This window comes from Drosophila suzukii, chromosome X (assembly GCF_043229965.1).
Source record: "Drosophila suzukii chromosome X, CBGP_Dsuzu_IsoJpt1.0, whole genome shotgun sequence".
Classification (NCBI taxonomy): Eukaryota; Metazoa; Arthropoda; class Insecta; order Diptera; family Drosophilidae; genus Drosophila; species Drosophila suzukii.
In genome coordinates, this window is record NC_092084.1 from 21,825,547 (window position 1) to 21,849,713 (window position 24,167).

At 37.5% G+C, this 24,167-nt stretch overlaps 5 protein-coding genes across 6 annotated transcripts; 2 read left to right on the forward strand and 3 right to left on the reverse strand.

Moving 5' to 3' along the window:
• Nucleotides 1–683: 683 nt before the first annotated feature.
• On the reverse strand, nucleotides 684–2,005 carry LOC108005203 (putative glutathione-specific gamma-glutamylcyclotransferase 2). The gene has a single exon (XM_017068390.4). It carries the CDS (start codon nucleotides 1,937–1,939, stop codon nucleotides 971–973), a length of 969 nt encoding a protein of 322 aa, XP_016923879.2. The 5' UTR covers nucleotides 1,940–2,005; the 3' UTR covers nucleotides 684–970.
• A 332-nt stretch (nucleotides 2,006–2,337) lies between these two features.
• Aven (Apoptosis and caspase activation inhibitor) lies at nucleotides 2,338–3,698 on the forward strand. The gene is made up of 2 exons (XM_017068405.4): nucleotides 2,338–2,486; nucleotides 2,550–3,698. The coding sequence occupies exons 1-2, from the start codon at nucleotides 2,458–2,460 to the stop codon at nucleotides 3,436–3,438; spliced, it is 918 nt and encodes a 305-aa protein (XP_016923894.2). The 5' UTR covers nucleotides 2,338–2,457; the 3' UTR covers nucleotides 3,439–3,698.
• A 56-nt stretch (nucleotides 3,699–3,754) lies between these two features.
• On the reverse strand, nucleotides 3,755–11,347 carry LOC108005219 (uncharacterized). Of its 2 annotated transcripts, XM_017068409.4 has the most exons (4): nucleotides 11,140–11,347; nucleotides 5,386–5,533; nucleotides 5,144–5,335; nucleotides 3,755–4,466 (listed from the first exon to the last, which is right to left on the reverse strand). In XM_017068409.4, exons 2-4 carry the CDS (start codon nucleotides 5,515–5,517, stop codon nucleotides 3,894–3,896), a joined length of 897 nt encoding a protein of 298 aa, XP_016923898.2. In that variant the 5' UTR covers nucleotides 5,518–5,533; nucleotides 11,140–11,347; the 3' UTR covers nucleotides 3,755–3,893. The 2 variants fall into 2 exon arrangements, with proteins under 2 accessions (XP_016923898.2, XP_016923899.2); XM_017068410.4 differs by lacking the exon at nucleotides 11,140–11,347 and having other exon boundaries at nucleotides 5,386–5,678.
• On the forward strand, nucleotides 8,272–11,016 carry LOC108005141 (uncharacterized). Its single transcript, XM_036821390.3, has 4 exons — nucleotides 8,272–8,513; nucleotides 8,587–8,778; nucleotides 9,460–9,945; nucleotides 10,456–11,016. Exons 1-4 carry the CDS (start codon nucleotides 8,412–8,414, stop codon nucleotides 10,492–10,494), a joined length of 819 nt encoding a protein of 272 aa, XP_036677285.2. The 5' UTR covers nucleotides 8,272–8,411; the 3' UTR covers nucleotides 10,495–11,016.
• Nucleotides 11,348–15,648: 4,301 nt separating the features above from the next.
• On the reverse strand, nucleotides 15,649–23,892 carry LOC108005142 (homeobox protein B-H1). The gene is made up of 3 exons (XM_036821370.3): nucleotides 22,866–23,892; nucleotides 16,695–17,250; nucleotides 15,649–16,188 (listed from the first exon to the last, which is right to left on the reverse strand). The coding sequence occupies exons 1-3, from the start codon at nucleotides 22,936–22,938 to the stop codon at nucleotides 15,936–15,938; spliced, it is 882 nt and encodes a 293-aa protein (XP_036677265.2). The 5' UTR covers nucleotides 22,939–23,892; the 3' UTR covers nucleotides 15,649–15,935.
• Nucleotides 23,893–24,167: the final 275 nt, after the last annotated feature.

The following is a 24,167-nucleotide window of genomic DNA, read 5'->3' on the forward strand; positions in this document are numbered from 1 at the left end:
AAATATCGATATGATTTTCCACGATGTTTTTCCCATCCCCATCACTGTGACGAAGTTCGCTGAAAAAAATACCACATAACAGAAAATACTAAAATACATATCTTTAGGGTATTCCTCGTTTTGTTTAATTGCACACTTCTTAAAAAGTGTATTATTAATATTTTCCAAAATAAAATTGGAAGTCTATTTCATTTTTTTTTTATTGCTACTATTCACTACATCAAAGTTGTCAGAATCCTTAAATACATAACATATTTTTACTAGCTCTGAGATTATAACCGCTAAATATATATATTTATGTAATTATGAACATAGGTCTCCACAATAAAGGTGTGGTTAATTAATAAATTAATTATCAGATCAATTAATATTACTTATATTTAAATAAATATTAAGCTATTCCAAAAACTGATTCACGCTAAGAATTTCGTTTACTAAGAATGCTATCTGAATTTCGTAGTTTCTAAATTATAAATTAATTGATTAGATTTTTCATTTTACTATCAGCGCAGATTTATGCGAATCATTCGGCCAACAAAGTTTTCTTTATGATGAAATCCTTAAAAATTAAACATAAGACCCTAAATTGTTTATTAAAAACGTTAGAAATATACATACTCAGTTCTTAAGTTTGCTGTCATAAGTTATTCCACTTATTAATCATTAAAAAATCAATCACATGATTCAATTAATATCAGTTTATTAATTTTACATCACAATTGCATTTGTGGTTCTATCAATTACAAAGAATACCTGTTTGTCATTGTCATTAATATTTATAAATATTTTTTAAGTTATTGATTTTAAATCACAATAGTAACTATGATATCGGGCCCTCTGATTAGTCAGTAATCTCCGTACCGCGTCATTATAATCGGTCTACTTGGAATGGTGCATCTGTGAAAAACACCCAGCCCAGGCTCATTGGCATTTAAAATAAATAGTAATTCTCTAGTGGAATAGGTGGGGGTCACGCCTCGTTCTTGGGCTGCAAAGCCCCGTGGAGCAGCCACTCGCGTCCGCCAGGCTGCTGGCATCGTTCTAGCAGCTCCTCCAGACGCTGAGCCTGCTCGGCCAGCTGCTCCTCCTTCAGAATCCCGGCTATCTCTTGCAACAGGGCATGGCGCATCAGCTCGGGCTCATCCTCGGCAATGTAACGCCTCACGCAGGCCACCAGCTCCTCCAGATGCTCGTCCACGGCACCGGGAAAGAGCTGCTCCATGGCGGTGGCCAGGTTGAACAGGTACTCGCGATTGGGTCCACTGGGACCAGCAGAGCTGAAGATTTGCTTAGCGATGCAGGGCACTTGCCAGACATTGCCGGCATACGAGTCGTTCGCCTGTGTGGCCACGTACATGATCACCTGGATGGGTTCGCCGTCGCCCCCGCCGCCGTCAGCGGAGGTATTCGAATACTCGTGGAACTCCAGGCTGCAACGCTCGTAGCCATTCTTCTCCCTGTAATCCAGATGATCCAGCACTGCGCCCTTTTGACTCGCAGCAATGCGATATGCCACGCCGTAGACGCGATCCTGGTCGGGATCGCCCGGCAGAAGAGTGACCACGCGCCCAGGACGCTCTGGAATTCCGCGATGATCGATGCTGTGCTGGTAAAAGCGGCGCTTGAAGCCCCAAACAAAGCCGCGCCGGCGGTCTATGTACGGGAAATCCGCCTTCCACACCAGCGACCCGTAGCCAAAGATCCAAACATCCTCATCGGTGGCCGCCGGCGGCTCCAATTGATTGCTGCTCTCTGTATCGAAGCTGCGAAGCATGTGGAATCCTTGCGTTTTTTCCTGATCCTCCGGCTTGCATCCATTTTCCCTCACCGCCTCCAGGATGTCCGCGAAGAACTCGGTGTATATGTCGGCAAGCAGTTGGTTCGCCCCGGATCCGCTGCCTTGCAGTGCCTGCAGAAAGCCCAACATTTCAGCTGCCATGCTTCGCTCGCCAAATAATTGAAAAAAAGAATTATTAATTTAGCTTGACAGTCTATCGATATGTGATGAGTTCGCAGTGATAAGTTATCGCTGTCAGCTGTTGATAGCCTTTAAGGGTTGCCAGGGTGTTTGGTGGTAATTTAAATTGCTTTTTAAAAATAAATCAGCACTTTCAGCTTCTTAAGGCTGAAACTAACTTATTATGCATAAAAAAAAGAAACAAGTTGTGATTAAATTATTTGGTATGTCATTTTTACAATGCGTTGATGGTTTTATTCCAGTTGAATAAATTAAATTTATTTATTTTCTTAGCTAATATTTATTTATTTAAATACCCAGCTTAAAAGTGGTCAACATTTTGTTAGCCTGACAACCCTGATCTCTGTTAGGCGAACAGCTGTTTGTGGCTATCTCCGTCCCACTCGCTCCTTCATCGCCACCACAGGCGTAAACAAACCGATTTTGAATCGGAATTACTTGAGAAATAACACCCCGGAAACCACACAACCCCCACCAAAATGTCCGGCAAGGACGATCGATCCAAGGAGTAACGTAACAGCGATAGCCAGTCCAGTCACTCTAATTCCTTTTTTTTAAATCCCCTTGACAGGAAGCGCAGGAACATGAAGCAGTACAATCATCACCACAAAAAGGATCAAGGACGATCCACCACCTCGTCGGGCTCTCCGCCGCCCACCTCGCGTCGCAGCATGGTGGATGTGGCGGACTCCAGCGATGAGCCAAGGTTTCCTCGGCGTGGCAATTGGCAATCCGGTGGCGGAGGAGGCGTAGGAGCAGGCCGCTCATCGTTGGCCCCGCAAAGGAATCGGGATCTGCTTGACACCCTGCCCAGCGACACTGACGATGTGGAGCATCTGGGCCTGGACGGCGCACCCATCGACGAGAATGCCCGTGCCCAGCTGCGTGCCGGTGACTTCCAGCAGTTGGCCCAGTTTCCCACTCTCGGCGGCGGGCACTTTGCCTTTGGTTCGGAACGCGAGTGGGCCAGCGTGGCCGAGGGCCAGACCAAGCTGCACACCAAGGCCGCCAGTGGCTACTTCACCCTAAACCTAACCCGCCTGAATGCGGGTCTGCAAACGATTCCGTTCTACAAACGCATGGATTATCCCGCTTCCATGTTCACGCGGGCGCAGATCGTGGCCCAGGAGGAGGCCGCCGAACGGGCGGAGGCTGTTTACCAGCAGCACATCCTAAAGGATTCAAATGGCGGCGGCTCCAAGTCCCGAGTGGCCTCAGCTAAATCGAATAAGGATGCAGCACCTGCAGCGGCGGAGAAACCAGCTGCAGCTGTCCCCTCTGCTGAACCCGATGAATTGGACGAGCTCCTGGCCATGACCAACAAGCAACTTGATATGGGCTCTGGGATAGGGCCCATCACCATGCCCATGCCCATGCCCATGGTGCAGCCGGCCACACCTTCCTCGGCGGCCAGCAAGAACGAAGTGGAGCAGTGGCTGGACTCCGTTTTGGATGAGTAAAATCTCCTGGATCCATTGCTATGATGCAGGAGATGATTGACCTAATATGCGAGCACCAACCGGATTATTTCCAGAGCATTTTGAGCTTACGCTTACACGAGATTTGAAAATAGCTCAGTGCTTGCCCTTGAAGATTAGAATTGTTGTGTATCACTTAAATCTAGTAAATCTAGAGTTTTTCAAGTAAGTTTTGTATCAAAAGCTAGAGCTTTTTTATTATGCACATTAAAATCACCAAGTGCTTAGCTTTAAAGCATAAATTCCGATTTTTATTTAAGGAAACTATATTTTTGTATTACAGAAAAAACTGGTTTGCAACTAATACTACTTTTAAAAAAACAATTTTCTTTTGTGCTTATAAAAATGTCATGCTGACCATCAAATGAAATGACATTTAACCAGTTAGAAATGGTACAAATGGGAAAACATTTGTATTTTTTCTGCCATCCTTCGTGCTAATTTAGGGTCAGATCTGGTTTTTCTTGGTGGCACTTGACCAAATGGCCATGCAGGAGTTGCATCAGCTCACATATGGCCTCCAAGACCACCAGACGCTCATGCAGGTGCCCCAAATCATCGTTATCCACCATTTGGGGACGCAATTCCTCAACGATAACGATTAGCCAGCGTACCAGAATCGAAGAGTCCTCCTTGGCCAGTTTCATCAGGTCTCCCGGCACACCAGCCTCCTGGCAAAGCTGCTGGCCATGTCCACCGAGGGGTCCAACCAGCAGGAGACTGGATATCAGGCGGACCACCAGATGCAGGGCATGCAGATAGGACTGCACGTAGGTTCGGGGATTCACCACTGCGACGACGAGTAGAAGAGTCCCAGCCGGACGCAAGCGGTGCGAGTCCAGGCCCAAGTCCGAGAGGTGATCCAACATGGCCCAGAGCAGGCAGTTGCCCACCACGCGGGCCATCGTGCTCAGGGGACTGGCCACGCGACAGCAGTGGATCAGATTGAGCATTACGCTCGAATTGTTGGCATTCAATAGGCTCAGCATATAAACGCATACCTGGTGGATCTGTTGGGGGAACAGGAAGAGCAGGGGAATTAACTAAAATATAAAATACATATGTAGCTTGCATTTTAATTCTTATATGTTTGGAAAATCTAAAAATCTAAACATTTTCTAGGTGGGTTTTTTAACTTTTGGACAAGCCTATCTTAAAAAACATATATTGCGAGAATGACTGTATAACATTTTATTAAGTCTATGTCTGTCATACTTCTATATTTTAAATATTGATTTTCTTATGGGAGCTATAAGAAAAAGTTGTCCGACTTATATACTATCCCCAATTGAAATAAGACTTTTGGGAAGGCTTTATCCTGATAGCTTTAAAACTGAGAGACTAGTTTGCTTAGAAACGGACAGACGGACGGACAGAAGGACGGACAGACGGACGGACAGACGGACATGGCTAGATCAACTCGTCTATTGATGATGATCCAGAATATATGTATGTACATACATACTTTATTGGGTCGGATAAGTGATAAGTAAAGTTCCTCGATTCTGAAAATGTAAACTTTAAGGATAAGAAAACACAAGGTCTCGAAGCATGTCAAAATTGTTTATATTCAAATAGTTTCAAGGTCCTAACTAATTAGTGTTAATTTTATTTATTAAAAGAATCATTCAAAATTTTATAAAGTTAGAATTTTGGAAATTTTTGATTAAAAATCCAACCTACTTACATGGGTTTCCTCGGTGCAGGCCATATAATCGAAGCATCGCTGCAGGAAGAGGGTTCTCTTCACCTGGGTGGCCGCCAGATCCTCGTGATGCAGTAGATACACCATCATCCCGGTCACATAAACCGGAGCAAGGTGCTCCGCTCCAAACTCAATCTCCTCCCGGTTGAGCAGTTCATTGAACCCAGTAATTACCTAGACGAAACATTTAATAGCAATCCCTATGTACACCTCAAATCACTCACCTCCAGAATATTGGTGGTGCCATAGATGAAATAGCATTGTCCCCGAATGACGGAGTGACCCAGAGTCTGACGCAGTTCCTCCAAACTGAAGCCCTGGGGCCGCACCATATGATTCATAGCGAGTTCCTCCATTTGATTTGGACACAAACTGGAAAGAGGATGTGTTACTTATGGACAGGAAAAAGAGGCCTTCAACGATATCCCTCCTTCCCGGAAAATTAGTGACTGAAAGACGTGTGCAAATGGCCAACGCTATTTTAATGAGCTCCCCAACATTTTGACATGTTTTCCAAACTCACTTGGCTCCCGACTGAGCAAGACAAATACAGTGAAACCCAGAAAACGTAACTTTAAATTATAAATTAAAAATATTTATTAAACGTAAGAAATATGATTATAGGCTATGAATATCAATTTTTGAAAAAAAAGATAATGTATACTTATAACTACATTTAAAGGAAATCGTTTTACTATTTCTGGGATCAGGGACGCTGGAAACTAGGGGGCAGTATTAGCATTAAAAAATTTTTGGTGGCGCTCTGTCAGGGACTTTAAATAAACTATTGATTAATGTTTTTCTAAGATATCAACGATTGATTGGTATAATCATTTTAGTGAAACCACTTAAAATAAAGTCAAATGTTATTAGAAATCATGAGGAACAAAAAAAATTTTTTTAAAACTTAAGAATTACTGAAACAATTTCTAGAAAGTTTTCCGTATAAGTTTTATAGTCAGCTTTCCTAAAAATATTATTTTTGTTACAAAGCTAAGAACTAAGTTTCGCTATAGACAGAAAAACCCTTTAAATAAATATAAAATATTAAATGTTACAGAATTCTATATTTATTCGCAAAAATGTATCATAATCTGAGAAAGCAGTTGAAAAAAATCTTCAACTTTAAAACTAATATAAATCGATTTAATCGATATTTACTGTAGTTAAGATTTTTCATACGTGTGTGTGTGTGTTTGTCCGCTTGCTTTTGCTTGTGTGTGTGTGTGCTTGTCCTTGCTCTGCTTTCGAAAAGGCTGGCAAAATGCAAATGCACGCGCGATGTGCGCATTTTAGCATAAAAGTCACCTGGCCTCCGTTTCCGCCTCCTTCCTTTGCGCCTGCCACGCCCACTGCCGCTTGAAGTTTCTTGCGTACTTGGGAAATATCTGCTCATTATGCATTCATATTTCATATTTCGCAATTACTTGCACACACACATACACACACAGAAAAACAGGCGGTAAAAAGCGCAAAAGGTGAAAGCGAGATGGCCATAGGAGCAGCAAACCGTTAAGTTGCTGTGTGTGTTTGTGTTTGTCTCCATCTCTTTAGCTTGGTCTTTTCTTTCCTTTCTTTTGCCTTTTTATCGCCTCTTTTCCTTTTTTTCTCCCTATTTATTTTTTTGGGGCATTTTTTGCAGAGATTCCCATTGAAATTTCCATATTCACATTTTAATTATGCGTCGGCATGAAAAGATTAACAACTTTTTTAGCCAAGACACCGTTACCTTTGTGTGCGTGTTACGCTTTTATTTTTGTTTTTAATTATGCACATGTATTTGTTTATACATGTAAATGCAATGGCAAGAGGTAGCCAACCTAACCTCTCTTTCTGCAACATAACCTCACTTTAGCTTAATGTAGAAGGTTATGTTGTCAAGCAGTTTCTACTGCTTGGCATGCCAATTATCGATAACGATCGGCAATGATCGGATGCCGAAAATCAGCGACAAGTGTAAAAACACAAATTTCTATCCCCCTTTAATTAAACAATATAAAAGTGCTCAATTAGCGAGGGTTGGTCGACAAGTTGAAGAAAACAAAGCTCAGGCTAATTACAGAAAAACAGCCATTGATGAAATATGTATTTTGAATTTTCGATAGGATTTTGAAACAGTAAATTTTTTGAAGAATGATGTTATATGGTTTATTAAATAAGAAATTGATATCAGCATAAATATGATAAGTATTTAATATCTTACAAATATATATAAGCCTAAATCTCCATTCCCTTGCAAAAATAAACTGTACAAAATTATACTAAAGTTCAATTGCAGCCCATTCCGTCTTATGGATGTTCAACTGTGGTTATAAATACTAACAATCATTTTGGGTTCGGTTCTGATGTCGATGATAATAATAATCTAGATGATGATGACAAGTGGCGAACAGCTACTCTTTAATTTTTGGGGTGGACCGATCTGATGAGTCGCTTGTGTGCGGTGTTTGCAGCCAATCTGTGAATTTTACGCCTAATTTAAGGCAAATTGTCCACCCCACTTTTCTCAACACTTTTCCAACCCACCCCCACCCAACGCATTTCCCATTTTTCGTGCTTTCAGGCCGCGGGGCCTGACAAAAGCCAACAGATTTTCATGTCATTATTCGCTGATTTGTGGCATTTGAAAGGGAATCGAGTTTTTGGGTTTTAGATTCGGCTGCGGATTTGGGTTTTATAAACATCCACCCCTACCTCTCCTGTGGGCGGTTTACTTTTTGTTTACTAATGAAGTTGTTGTTTACACAAATGCCAAGTATAAGATTTGTATGTAAATGATAGCCCCAGTGCAAGTGAAATCAGAAACGATCCACCCCACCAATTATAACGAATTTCTGTCATCTGAGCAATATCCATATCAATGAGTCGCGACTGAAGAATTGGAGAAGTTATTGATAGGAATAAGATGCTTTTAAGGGCATTTTTTTGGATTGCTTTTCAAGCAGAGAGAAACTTAAGATGGAATTTCTAATGTTTAAACTCTATAATTTAAACACTTTATACCTACATAACTATTTACTACTATTACTATTTAAAGTGTGAAAAGCACAGTGTGAACATACCTAGAAAATCGCACCGGTTCAAAGTTCGGTTCCTAACCTCAAAAAAGTTCGAAGTGGTTCAGTTCCGGAATTGTTGACTTGACAGCAATGCCCTTATTATTTTACATTTTCCAAAACTGGTTAGCCGAAATCTCCGTAAAACATTTTGCAAAGGAATTTTCTTGATTTCCTGGAACTTTAACAGCAATATGAGGGCTTTAAGTGTTCGACGCCTATTTTACCCCTTTGTGAAACGCACTTTCCTCGCACAATTCATGAAATATTACAATGGTAATGGGAATATAATCAAGGTAAGTGCGCGTGCGTAACCATGTGATACATCAACCAGCGGGACAAATAACCAATCCCAATTCGGAAATGCAGCAGGTAGCTCGTAATTTTAGTATTCAACTCCGGGGATCCGCCTATTGGGATCTCGACACCGTGCATCCGATGTTGGCCGGACTCTGCATCTTCATATTGGTAGAGCATAAGCGGACGGATCTCCAGCGAAAGCTTCGCACCAAACTAATGGACCGGCTTTTGAATATCATCGAGTGTGTGCATCCCATGACTGTGAGTAACATATGTACAGATGTACATATATTTTAAATCCAAGAAAATACATATCCCAGCAATAGAATCATAGATTTTGGTACAAAAGAAAATATAAATATATGTATAGGTTATACCCCCCAATTGGTATGTATATAGAATTCTTAGAATTCTCTTACAATTTTGTTCAACCGACTTGAAATTTGTATATATTTTATAAACTCTATGTCAAAAATGACAAACTTTCAATTTTAATATTTGGGTTCATAAATTTAAGATGGTCTATGTAGTCCTACAATTGTATAAATATTTATTTGATTTGTTTCCCATGCACTTGGAATGCACTTCTCAGTTTATTTCCTTAAGTTGATATTGTTTTTACCGATATATATCCTTAGGATTATTTTAAGTATGTATATAGCCTAAAAAGATTTTCGGAGAACTATTAAAATGGGATCTATCTTTCTAACTCGTAATATGATAATAAACTTAAATATTTCTTATTTATGAGTAATGTAAAGGCACTCTGTAGTACCTTTCCTATAGATTCCACAGAGATAAAGAGTATAACATTGTGGGCAAACGAAATGCTAATGTATATTTAGGATTATTTCAAGTATATAGTCTAGGAAAAACTCCTATTGAGATGGGATCTTTCATGATATCTCGTAATATGGTAACAACCCAAGGTTTAATCCCCAGGTGCACATTCTGGTCGAGAAGCTGCTGACTGATCTGGAGGAATCGAATGCCTGCCAGGAGCGAAACCTCTTCATATTGGCCTCCGTGTTCTCGAAGTGCTCATGGCGAGGTCGTCCTCTGGCCGTCTGCCTGCTGTGGGTAATTCTCAGTCGCAGAATACCCGCTCTAGAGGTCACCATGCATCGCTACCGGGAGCTCGAGGAGCTGGTAAAAGCTGTGGATCACCTACCGACCCCCGAGCCGATCGATTGGGGCTGGGCTGTTTTGGACGAGGCTAGGCAAGAGAAGTTGGATGGGCTAATCACTTTGGTAGAATCGGTCGAACTGCTGATTTGCCTCATCATGACCGATAACCATGAGCTCCTAGAAGCTGGCTACCCGGAGCACTTCTTTAAAATAAGCCAATTCGACGCCATAGCCCTCAAGAGCTGGTTTCTCGAGGTCACCGAGCAGATGCCTTTGGGATACTGCGAACATTCCGAAAAGGTAAATCAAAGCCATAGCATACATGCTGCCCAGAACTATCTATACCAAACTATTTATCCCATAACTATATTTAAAAAAAAAACCATTATAACCTAATGAAATTTAAAGGTCGTTTGGAAATGCAATATCCAATCTCTTATATTTTGCAAATTGTATATTTACATATCATACAAATTGTCCAGAACTTTCTATTCCGAATAAGTTGTATTCGAAGTCCAAAATCTATATTTTGAAAAACTATTATCACTCAAGAAAATTTAATGGTCGTTGATGAATATAATGTTATATATAAGTTGTCCAGAACTATCTATTTCGAATTTATTTGTTCAACGCCCCAAATCTACATTTTAAAATGTATAAAACTGTCCAATCATTGCTTTTACAAATTGCATATTTAAATTTCCTATTCGTTACCATTGTAACTATAGAACTTTTATTTTTGGCAACTTGCACATCACAATTTTCCTAATGCAAATATTATTTTTATATATATTTAATTTAATATTTCAGCTAACTGCAATTATCGGCAACATGATGTCAATAATTTAAAAGGTTACTTGTAAAACCTTTTAAAGTATTTACGATAAATACAGAAGAGATGAACTGAACGCCAAAAACCATGTGATATTGAAAAGATCATAGTTTAATAATATGGTAATAATTCCATGCACTCTGCAAACCAAATAATCATAAACTGGAAGACAATATATGGGCGATGATAACACTACCTTGGGAACACATACCAGCATGACCCTCAAAACGAAGACATTTCAAAACCGAACTCAAGATTTTTAGTCTTTTAGGATTTTACACTCGCATGAGAACATGATTTATTTCAAATATTTCATATTTAATAATATGGTAATAATTCCATGCACTCTGCAAACCAAATAATCATAAACTGGAAGACAATATATGGGCGGTGAAAACACTACCTTGGGAACACATACCAGCATGGCCCTCAAAACGAAGACATTTCAAAACCAAACTCAAGATTTTTAGTCTTTTAGGATTTTACACTCGCATGAGAACATGATTTATTTCAAATAAAAACAAAAAGCATTTAAATAATTTGTTTGTAATATCATATGTACCTTAAAGTCTTTTCTTTAAAGCTTTCATAAGGATTTTTGTATTTATATTGCAAATGCAAATATGTGTAAGGGTGGTATTAGAAGAAATAAATCTACATACCTTTTGTTTTTTGTTAAAATTGAAGGTGTATTGAAACCTGGTCAATCAATTGATTAACCCTTTATTATTTATAATAAAATATTATTAAAATATGCCGAAATTCAGGTCTGTTGAATATCGTTTTCGCTTTCAGTAAGTATTACACTTGTGTAGTATCGCCGAGCTTTAGTTTTATTCCACTCACTGATCCACTGACCGTTTGTCCCACAGATTGCAACTGATCGGTGGATCCAGAACCCGACTTTCCCGAGGGTTTTTTGGTGAGAGACAACCTGTTCGGCTCGGTTGGGGTTCGAGACAGTGGGCGAGATCCCATCGGTGGTTCGATGGCCGCACAATGGGACACAATGCGGCAATTAGGGATAAAGATGCCCAGATAGCGATGTGCCTGTGGTATAAGGACGAATAAACAAGTGTGGCACGGCCCGCGGCACAAACACAATTTGTGACAATTTTCCAACCGGATAATGACAAACATTTTAATCACAAAATGGAACTGGAAGCTGCCGGAAACCACCCACCACCAATGGCAGGGCACAACACAAATTTTCACACAATATGGCATAACCACCTCCCCCCCCTCAACCGGAAGTCAAGTGTGTCGCATCCTCTGAGTCCTGTGCCCATCCACGATGTCATAATCGCCCCTGATCACAATCATTATGTCGAGTTGCCACTGCTGTTTCCCGGTTTCCACTCCCCCTTTTTTTTATTCCTGCCCTCCGGCAGGGCCACAGCAGGCAAAAATTTAAATCGAAATTGGGATATAATGCCACCGAGTTACTTTCAGTTCCTCCCCTGTAAAAAGTCAAGTGCCTTCTGTGGAAACTTTATTATTTTAAAATACTTATGCGGCTGAGGACAGTCATTTCTTTCGCAAGTCGAGTTTCTGTAGATCTTAAAGTTAAATTGATTGTTTTCGCATATTTATTGTAATACTCGTTGTATTTAAATAGGTCTATCCGGATATATATTATATTGTATATAAAGACGTATGAGTTAGGATATAAACTTTATACAAATGCTGGTTGTATTAAAACAAGAATTCGGCTTTATAAGGATTGTATTAAAATAAGTCTATCCTGATATATTCTGCCTTATGTGGAGTTGACGGTACTAAAATAGATTAACACGTTTGAGTTATGTTCTAAAGTTTATAGAGTATAGTCATTGCTTTCAATATTATTATTTTGTTTAAAAAAATTCAAAATAGGCATTTAAACAATTGTATAAGCTAATAATATAACAAAAAAATGAATTAGAAAGTAAAAAAAATATAAACAATATTTATTTGTATCACTAATATGTTTAAATGTTATATTTAAAATTAAATTGTATTCTTTCTCATTTATTTATTGTAATGCGGCATGTGCTAGAAAAAGTCTTTCTGATATATTCGTCCTTGTATGGAGTGGATGGTATCAGAATAGATCAAAACCGTTGAGTTAGGATATACAGTTTATAGAGTAATTTATGTAATTTTCTTTAATATTAGTATTATTTTGTTTTAAATAAATTCAAAGTAAACACCTACTTTCAACATTTGTAAGTGTTTATAGAAAAAAAAAAGATTTTAAAAGGCATACTTAGCATACAAGTAATAGTTATTGTTTTCACTTACACATTAGTGATATATATATCTTTATTAGTATAAGTACAATGTACCTGGTACATATATCTTTATTCCTTAAAGTGGTTCTTTTTTTGCTGTTGAAATATGAATGTCTTCATGGATTTTCTCAACATAGTAAGTACTTTAAGCAGAGAGATATAAAATCTTAGGTTAACTGTCCTATATAGTATATTATATGCTGTTCTTAATATGTGTAAACTAGACAGAGCAGTGTAACATATTAAAAACTACTAATATTTAAATCTATTTTATTTTAATATGAAAATGTATAAATTCTGAAAGTTTAGCTAAAGCTTTCAAATATATCGTCTCCAGAATCACAAGAAAACGAGCGCTGAAAAGTATAATACACTTTTTTCCTATAACCATATGACATATGACTTTCGCCCGTGGTTTTTTGGAGCAGCAAATTATGCAAACTAGTTTCATAGTTTTCAGCCTGGCTGCATGCAAAAGCGATGGGATTTCCCTACCCCTGACCACGATTTCATCGCTTTTCATGTTTTAATTGCAAAGTTGGCAAACGCCGAGTGCTTAATGCAATTAATAACTCATTAAATAAATACAAATCAAAGTGGATGGCCGGCTCAAAGGAGGAGAAAACTGGAGATGGAGGATCCTTTGTGCTCAAAGGATGGCTGCGTAAAATGTACCAATTAAAAGCGCCATTCAAATCTCAATGGCTGCGCAAATGAACCGCATGAATGTGAGAATTTGCAAATGGAAAAAAATGGAAAAAAAAAGTTTGTGAAAGGGCCAGAAAATGTGAATCCATCTATCTGCAAGTGGCTGAGTGATGGGGGTTAGCTGCAATTTTATTCATTAAATTACATTCACATTTCATAGACAATTTCATGGCAACGTTAACTCGCTTTTTTCGCCTTCCATTTCCGTTTCCCCTTTGCAATTCCATTTCCATTCTGCCATTTTTCCTCTATATATATATATATGTATGTAGATATCTGTATTTTCTTTGGCTTTTCCGTTTGTTTCCGGTGGCTCCCTTCAAGTATCTTTTTAATTAGCGTTCTGTGCCGCTCTGCACCACTCGAAAACTACTCTCCTAGGACCCCATCTCCCTCGTCTGCCCCTATATCATTCCCACATCCTTCGAAGGTCTGGCAGGGGTATGTCCCTCTAGACCTCTCTCTCGCTCGTTAACTCACTCACCGCAGATTCAATTTGTGGCTAAACATTTCTCCTCCTTTTTGTGTACCGAGCTAAATGGGCATGAAAATATAACTGTAACTACAGGTGTTACTCGATGGGGTGAACATAGAGTTCAAAAACTACAGTTCTTTATGAGAATGTTATTGGTGTGGAAAAAAAATTGTTTATTAAAGGTTCGGTCTAATATGGACTCTTCAAAAATACATACAAACAAAAAAATCCTGGTTAGATTTACCAATATTACAGATAAATGGGTGGATACCATAAAATATTTAATTGTACCACTGAAATAGTTACTCTTACAACAACAAAATACACGCAATTTAATATTTTTTAGTAGTTTTACTATCAAAAGTAAACCAATCAAGAAAATACACGTTACTTTTTTAATTGTAGTAAACTTTTTTATAGTTACCTTATTAACCTTATTGGTCAAGATTACCCATATAAATTAGTTGTGGCTAAGAAAAACTAGAAATTGCACTACCAAGGATTTTTTAAAGAAAGTGATGCATTTTTTTCGCTAGAACATATTGGGAATTATAAATACATAGTGTAAAGTAGAACCTGGGAAAATGTCTTATAAATTAAAGGAAGGTTAGAACTTAAGTTGCGAAAGTTACATGTTTTGTATTATTTGCTGTAAATTGCATGTTATATGTTTTCTGTTAAATGTTAAAAGTTCCTGATCCTTTTTTTTATTGTTCCATGTTAAATTTTGAGTGCTAAATGTTATGGTCATCTTAAGTAGTTTCCAGGCTGGCTTAGGGAATGTCCACTGTATATGACGTCGCCGTCGCGTCCTCAGTCGCATCCTTCGTTGCCTGGACGCACTGTTGCCATCCCTTTCTGGCGCACGCCCCCGCTCATGCGCGCTCTGCGCTCCGTTGGCCCGTTATAATTGCGGGCAGAGTTGTTGCTTGTTTTCCGGTTGGCTGCTTTATCCCTGCTCTCTCTTTCCTCTGTCCCTCTCGCTCTTAGCCCCCCACCCCCACATTCTTTTTTTTGGGTCCATGCGAATATTATATGAATAGAGTGGGTCTATATACAGACAGATAGACGTGATATCCTGCCGGTGGGTGGGCATATGTCGCGGGTTATCTGATATATAGCGACAAATTGATAACGTTTTGTGCGATTCGCTCAAGTTGATTTTCAAGCATGACTCACAGCTCACCGATTGCAGATTTGCAAATGGGCGAACGGCATTTAACCGTTATGTTTGTTATGATTTCACATTTCCTTTGCACAGAATTAAATCGAATTTAATTGCTTTTACCAAAATATAGTAATCGATAACTTAAAGTTGATCAGTTAGTTTAATCGATAGATAAAACTTGACTGGGTTCAAAGTCGGGCATTCTGTTTAAGAATGATGATTAAATAAGAAATAGTTTCATAACGTTTTAGCCTTTTAAAGTATATACCTTTATAGTTAACATCATATTTGGATTATTGCATAAAAAGATATCGATACACAAATCAGAGAGATAAATTGTATTCTATCAATATTCAAAAGATAAATTACTACTTTGCCCAGTTTTATTATAATTTGGGGAGTATTCAAAATAGCAAGAGAATACTAGAATAGCAAATAACATATGCGGTGTCATTATCACCTGATCCTGAAATTAAAACCGATTTACCACCTCCCAAGTAAAAATACCTCAAGGCTTGCAATTAAGTATTTATTTTGGCCAAAAAAAAAAGACGTTCATAGAGTGCGGCGAAAAAAAAGATTTGGTTGTTGTATATTACAGTTAATTCGACTATGCTTAGTTTATGATTATATCGATAAGTATGTATAATATAATATCGGGTACGCTTGGTAAATATGAGCACATCGCTGCTATTTCAATAATTCATCCCGATCGGTTATTGCACAAAAACTGTTTTCTTTATACGTATTATGTACATAGGCAACTGGGAGGAGTGGAATTGGAAGGTGGTCTGCTTTGTTTTTTGTATATTTTTTTTAAGGGAGACCAGACTCCTACATGGGACATCCGTGGACGTAGCCGACGTTCCGGAAAATGGCCGCCGCTGCGGCGGAAGTGAGAAAATTGCACGGATTGCTGGCAGCCGCGGCGGCGGCAGCAGCGGCACTAAATGAACTGCTCAGTCCGCTGGGACAACAGCCCAGTCCGCCGGCACCACCGCCATCCTGCACCACAAAGTCCTTTTCCATGGTCGCCTGATGACGCAGCTGCTCCAGGCGCAGTTGATTCTGTCGCTTCCATTTGGTCCTTCGATAAAATAGAAAACATATTTATCGATTAGTTGGCGTTGCCACATTGTTACGATCGATCACTTAGGCGCAACTGTACTGATTTTAATTTATATTTTGACAATTATTTCAAATGCAAAGATAAATTAACAGAAGGGTTTCTAATTTATACCATAGCTATGGTATAGTAGTATGCATATATGGTAAGCTTAGTAACGAACCATATGTTGTATTAACAAAAAGGTTTAACAAAGCTTGGAGCTGCCAGATTGCTGTTATCGGTTGAATCTCCTCAAGCACAACTGTACTTATTTGATTTCATATCAAAGATATATCTCTTGTGGTTCTTCGATAACTAGCAATAATAATATTTCAATTATTTGAGATATATTTAATTCTTCTTTAGGATTGTTAGGATGCTAATTTAAAATCCATTTTGATATTAAACTGAATTTAGTTTTAGATTATTTCTTTCATATTTTGTTTGCTGTAACCTTTTTCTAGGTTGACTTTCAGTGTACTCACCTACGGTTCTGGTACCAGGTCTTCACCTGCGTCTCGGAGAGATTGAGCGTTTCGGCCACATCGCTGCGATCGGCCACGCTCAGGTACTTTTGGCACCGGAACTTGCGCTCCAAGTAGGCTAACTGGGCGTGGGTGAAGGCGGTGCGGCGGCGTCGTGGCTTCCGGCCGCTCTTGCTCAGCTGCAGCTTGTGCTCCGCATAGCCGCCACTGGCTCCTCCGCCCGCTCCCGGCCCACTGCCTCCATTGGGATCCCGATCCCGATCTCCGCCTACATTGCTGGCCGCCGCTGCCAAGAGACCAGCGGCCACGCCCGCCGCCGCCGCAGCTGCACTCAGTCCGCTGGGAACTCCACCTCCAGATCCTCCCCCCGATCCCGATCCGGATCCTGGACCCCGAGTGGCCGACAAGCAGGACTCCACACTGGAGTCGTCGTGGTGGGTGAATCTGCGGTGGTGGTGCGACAGCAGGAGATCCTGCTGGCAACCGGCGGCAGTCGAGTCCGGCGTGGATCGATCTTCGATGTCTATGTCCGAGTCGTCGTTGGATAGCTCGAGTTCTGAAAAACAGGAGTATTTCGAAAATGATTTAGAAAATTACCATTAACATTTTAATATTATTTGTTGTGATGTTCTATTTCAATATATCACCGAAACTAATCCTAATACAAACTTATTTAGGAAAAGACTGGGCTATATATTTTGGGAATCTATTCTAACATTTACTTGAGAAACCAATCAATTGGCTTAAAAAGACTTTGGATTTGATGTGAAATAGTTTTTTTACATCCAATTTTTAACTATCCCTGATTGGCTACGAAGTTTTTAACCAAACCAAAATTAGATTAGACTTATGTGTCATTTTGTTTTATGAAAACATTTTTTAATCAATAAAATAGGGCTGCAAGTAGTATTTAATGAAAACGATGTCACATAAAATACGACGTAAAGTTTATAATACCCATTTCTATCATAGAAAAGGGACATATATGCGGTAAAAAGGAAACCATAAACAGGGAAGAAAAAATATCATGAAACCCTGATTTTTTCTGGTTATATCTTAAAAAATAATAGATCTTTCCAGAAAAAAGCTAGATATGATTAGCCTTCTTTATAACTGAATCTTTAAATATTGATATTCCGTTATTTAAAACATCAAACTAATTTTCTGACAAATAGGCACAATTTTAGTAGAGTAAGAAAGAAATGTATAAATGAGGTTATAGTAAATAGATTTATAAATATAATACTCGTATATATGTGATATATTTAAATTAAAATCATAATTACTCACAGCTAATGGTTTACCTTTCAAATGTTTAAGCTTTTGAGCTACATATTTATTGCCCAAATAAATATGCTTTAAAAAACTTATAAAGTACTCACATCAGATACTTATGGTTTATTACAAAAACCCCTAAAAATCTGCATTTTCTGCTTTAGATTTTAAGTATGAGGCTGTATTATCAATGCTAAAACACACGCCAGAAAGGGAGGGAAAAGATTTTTAAAAGAGCATATGTTAGAATCATTTTTGAAGGGGTTCAATGCTTCGATTGACCTCTTGAGGGGATTTAAATGGACTAGAGAGTGAGGTTAAGTGGGCGGTGAAATGAAATAAAGACACTAGCATTAAGACACTGTTGCCTGCTTTTAGGCGCAGCGTGGCGTTAATGCGTTGTTCGTCCGTTTCCTCTTCCTGTTCTTGCTTTTCTTCCTCTTGTTCAGCGCGTGCAGCCACTTCCGGTCGAGAATCGACCCGGGGAACTCATTACCGCATTGCATCCGGCAATAGACAACGCATCGAATGAGATCGGATGGCATAGGATGGGTTGGGAGTTGGGCGCATCAAGTGGGCGTTGGTCCATTAGGATGACGGGGCGGCGAATCGGATGAGTTGCAATTTGCAGCAATCAACGTGTTATTTATATCCGCCGCACATACAATCCGAAGATCCCATTCCAAGGACCCTTTTCCCCCACAAAAAGATATCTAAATCGGACTTGGCTTCGGACGCCGCGGGCTGCCTGATTAAATTCACGTGTCGTCGAGCTCTCAATTGTTTCCTAAAGGAATTTACATGGTCTGCTCCACTTTGCACTGAGAAAAATAATTGGTATCACAAGTAAATTTGAGTTTTATTGGAATTATGATGTGTTATTGTTTTAGCAAAAAATACATACGATTAAAATCAATTGGTAATGCTCTAGAAACACATTTTTACAAAATATTACAAGCCTTAAAATGATATCAGTTATTTGGTTGTACGACATTATAACAAAAATTGTACAAATAAAAATTTAATTTAAAAAAAAGTTTGGTATTTTAATTAGTGTGGTATTTTAATTTGTGTGGTATTTTTATCAGGGTTTCCAGAGTTTGAAGACTAAGTATTTTATTTTAAAAAATATTTAAAAATAATTTTTTTTAAAAAGAATAATTTATTTGATTAATCAAATTAGACTAAAAATAAGAAAGTGAAATTACAGTGAAATACAGTACAAATTTTTATTATTTAAAATTAGTTGATACGCTTTTGAGTGCGAAAATATCGTAGATATTTCCTAGGTCCATTTTAAGCACCCCATTTCTTCGAAGATATGTAAAAAATTCATTTAAAAGTTCTGAAAACTTTGGTTTGTGATTTTCCCAGTGGCGTTTACTTAACATTCAAGTCTTTGGCAGAACATCATCTTCGATTCTTCGCCGCAGGAGCTCACGTGTGTCCGCCCAGCAAGGATTCCTTTTTTTTTACATTCCGCCCACTTTTCGAGTGCCAACTGAACGGGCGGAAATTATTTTTATATTTGTGTATTTTAACCCCAAATGGGTTTCGACTTCTGATTCTATTTATACCGACTTGTGCAGACAAGACGGAAGGGTAGATGCCCATGGTGGATAGGATATGCGATGGGATATTCAATTATCCGAGTGTGTGTGTGGATATCCTGGGGAGCGTCTCGAGTGAGTTCTTTCTTTTTCCTCGAAAAGTCACGTCGTATCAATTTGCGGCACAATTGCCATTTAATAGGCACTTGAACTGTGAGACACACATATAAAAAGAACGGAGAAATTGGGAAATGGGTGGGAGAAAGCTGGAGAAATGTACTCGCATGTGCCGGCAATTTAGACTTGTTTAAGAATGACGTATGTCTGTCCTTAAAAGAAGTCTAAAAACTCATGCAGATTCCTATTTCATTCAAGATTTTTTTTTTTAATTTAGAAATAAGTACAAAATATATATCTACATAATTTATTATTTACGCATGAAAATTAAAGCGGTTTTTTAGAAATGTAAAGACTATTGCGACATTATTTTTTTTTTCTTTGAGTGAACCCAGTACAAAGAAAATCTATTTTTATTTAAGGGTTCCTTAATAAATAATAGCTTTAAAAAATATCCTTTGTCATTATAAATTTAAAATTGTTTATTTAATTTGCTTTCTTATGTTTTTATAATTATTAAAACTTAATATACATGCATGGTAAGTATACCAATTTCGTAGGAAACCCCTCATCGCTGTTACCTAAAATAATTCTCCATTTGAGCTCAAGTAAATATCGAAACTAAAAGCACACTTGCAGTAAAAGTTTAACTTTCTCTTTCCAACTGACAGCAATTAGCCCCTAAATAGTTGTAATTGTTGAGCTAAACTTTATTTAATGTCATGCATAATTAGAAGAGAACACATGGCTCATGTGGTTGGCTCAAAACCAAAAAACAAAGCATAAGTAAGCGGGCACCTGAGGCGGTACACTGTGAAAAAATAATGGTGAGTTTTTTTATGAATATTTCGTTAAAGGTTTTAATTACTCCTCAGATTATTTTATTAAATATATATATTACTAATAAGAAAACTTCAAATTTTTTGTATCAATTCAAATAAAATGTAGCCTAACCTTTAAAATTTTTTTTTAAGTTATTCCGACTTTTATATTAATTTTATTGAATTCTTTTTATTTCCAATTCTTTTTAGAGAAGAATAACACTAAGCTTTTGATTTTTTATTTGGCGGTCATCTTAAAATCAAAACTTAATATTATAATAACTAAAGTTTAGAAGATTATGTGTAAAAGCACTTTTTAAAATGTGTTATATAGAACTATAGTATTATTAAGCTTAATATGAATTCTAAATATATGAAAACTATTCGAAACCAATCCATTATTACAGCGATCCCTGACGATATTATATAGAACTATAGTATGATAAAGCTTAAAATGAATTCTAATTGTATGAAAACTATTCGAAACCAATTCATTATTAAGAAAAATCGGATGTTAAAAAGTGTATTCAACATATGTATAAACTTACTTCTTAGATTAACCAAAGAAATTAACGAATTAGTTTTCTGTGTACTTGGGCGAGGATGCGAAAACATTTGACATGACTGAGTTTTCAGTCAGGATCTCAGTCCCATTTGCATTTCCATCCACCGCGTTATTTTCCCTTTCGGTTTCAGCTCCCCTGGCTAAAAACAATTAAAGTGTTCGTGTTCGTACGTGACAAATTGCTCGAGCGCAGGTTACGAATAAAGCAGTGTCAACAGCAACAAAAATATTATTTACGCTCACACAGAAAAAAAAATTGGGAATTTAAAAGAAATAAATAATCTAATTTTTTCCTAGAAAATGTTATAAATACTTACTTTATATTTATTAATTTTTTTTTTATAAATTAAAATAGTTGTTTATACATTTTAAACTTATTTGTACACCGTTCTGTTTTGAAATAATATATTTACTTTAAAAAATACCACATTTCTCTTACATTATTTTTGGAAATTCAAAATTTTAGCTTATAGGATATTAAACGTTAGTAATTTAATAACATATACTTACTAATTTTCTTTCAGTGCAGGCAAGCAGTGCACAATTAAATTACTGCCCAAAGCTATGGTTTTGTTTTTCAGCCCCTCTCACTCTCTCATTGTCTACCCATCTCCCTTGCTCTTCCTACCCACTCCCTCTGAAAGTTTTGTTTGCGATAATTGAGCAAAGTGTGAGATTTAAATGCCACGGGCCAGGACAAATTGGGGGCGTTAAAAGTCGAGAGTGAGCAAGGCAATTTGTCAGCGGTTTTAACCAAAAACCCCCATAACTGTCAACAACAAAACATCAAAGAACGGGACGAAGGAACAAAGAACAGGCTAATTGGCCAACAAAGACGTTTAATATGGAGGAAATTGTATGTAATTTTCATGACATGACATAGTGTCTAGATACATCAAAGGGTAGTCTGTATTTTTTGTTTTTATTGTTTTTAACATTAAATACAAACATATTTTATTTTATAAGTATTTTATAGTCCTTTAAAAGTTCAGACCAAATATTATACATATGTAAATCTATGAAAATCTGATAAATTGCTTCATTGATTCGATTGTAATGTAAAGTTAGCTATCAAATTACAGTTAGTGAAGAAAATATTTGTATTTGCTTTTACTTGTAACTCAATAATATATATTTTTAACATTTTACTTATTTTTTGTTTAATATTATTTTAAAAAATATAATTTTTTATTTTATTAATGTGGTTGAACCATTAAAATGTCCAGATTTGGACCAAATATTTTATGTAAAATCTATGAATTTATCAAATTGTTTGTTTGATTTGAATGTAATGTTAAGGTAGCTATAAAATTAAAGTAAGTGAAGAAAATATTCGAATTTGTTTTTATTTGTATCCCGAAAATAAATATCTTTAAATTTTAATTTTGTTAAGCACATAAATTTTATCGACCATTTAATATATCACATATTGTCAATTATTTATTTAATAAGCCCCTTATCATTTTGAAATATATATAGGATCTCTTAATTTATTTTTGTAGAAGACATTTCGATTTTGTCTTGCCTTCAAAGTACAATTATTTTGTAATTATTCAATATTAACTACGTTGCAAAGACTTTATAATCTATATATATAAAGCTATTCAATCGAAACTAAGAATCAATCCTCAGAAATCAGTTAAAATGAGACTAGTTATTTTATAAACTTTTATATTGGAATTTATTTTACCCCTCAGTATATTGCAAATCAAAAAGATATTTAAACTCTTTGTATGGACAATAGTCCATCTTTAAGGAAAAAGGTAACTAAAACCCATGATCTTAACCCATATTATAGACTTTAATGCTTAAAAATAAGGATATGATTTTTTCCAAAGCTTACCCGAATCTGTTTGTCGTCGATTGATTAAATCCCCAAGGAGATCGCGTATTAAAAAGGATTTGGAGCTCTGCATTTTGATGTATGTGCAGTTCTCACAGCTTGTTAAGGCTCTTATGGGATTTTCAAAACAGTTTTAGGCCAGGTTTTGAGGTATTTGTCCCATTTTGAACATGTTGCACTTGGAACTCTGGTTTAACAATAACAAAAATCGTTTTTTTTTTCAAGAACTTCTATGTTTAATTTATAATTTTTATAAAATGGTATATCTTTTTTATTTGTTCAACTACCGACGGGTTTGAGAAAATGTTGTGATTATCCTTGGGCCAGGATCTACATATGTTTTATGTGTTCTACGCGTAATCAAATTTTCCAGGACGCAGCACGCACACACACACACAGACAGTCGGGCAGATAGTAACTGTAACTGAACCGCTAAGCGCCGAGTCAAATGAACAACTGAAATGCGAAACGTCGAACGTTTATTAATCCTTTTAGCGAACATCGCCAGGATTCACCCCCTCACACACACACACACACACGCACACGCGCCAACACACACAGGCAAGTGAATTACGCGGATTTGTTGCTGTAAACGGGACAGTTTAGCGCCCACGTCGACGTCGACGTCGGCAGAGGAAAATCCCAAATGGAAAAAAAGCGAAAAAAAAAATATTGCTACAAAAAGGAAACTTTCGCAATGGCCGCTGCCATTTAACCGTTATTTAATCAGTTGCTTTAGCATCGCCCAGCATCAGCAGCATGCCATCCCGCTCGCTCGCCCACTTCCGCTGTCCCGTTAGCCATTTTGTTTACCGTTAGTCGCAAGGAGAGCAGGATACCCTAAGCTAGCTGTCTCTTTCTCGGCACAGGGTTGCCGCCTCGCTATTGGCTGTCATTTTGGTTGTTTTCTTTATTTATTATCGCAACTACCCCTAATGCCCTGGGGAAAAAAGCATCCCTTAAAGCTTTCTCGCCACTTTAGTCCAGTCCGATGCCGCCTCTCAGTCGTGAGAGTTACGAGCTCTGAGTCGCACCAAAGTGGCAGGTAAAAAGTCCAAGGACCAACGCAAAACATTTGTTAGCGAAAGGATAAGCCCAATTTCCGTCGGCAAGTTGGCAACCCTGCTTAATGGGAAGTACTTTAAGATTTTTTTTATAAACGTCACAAATAAAATAATAGAGCTTTCGAAAAATGTAAGAAATATCGTTTCGATGCCTTTTTGTTGTAAAAATATATGATAATGATATTTAAAATATCAAGTAAAAATATCGATATATTCGATATAGCTTATATTTTATTCG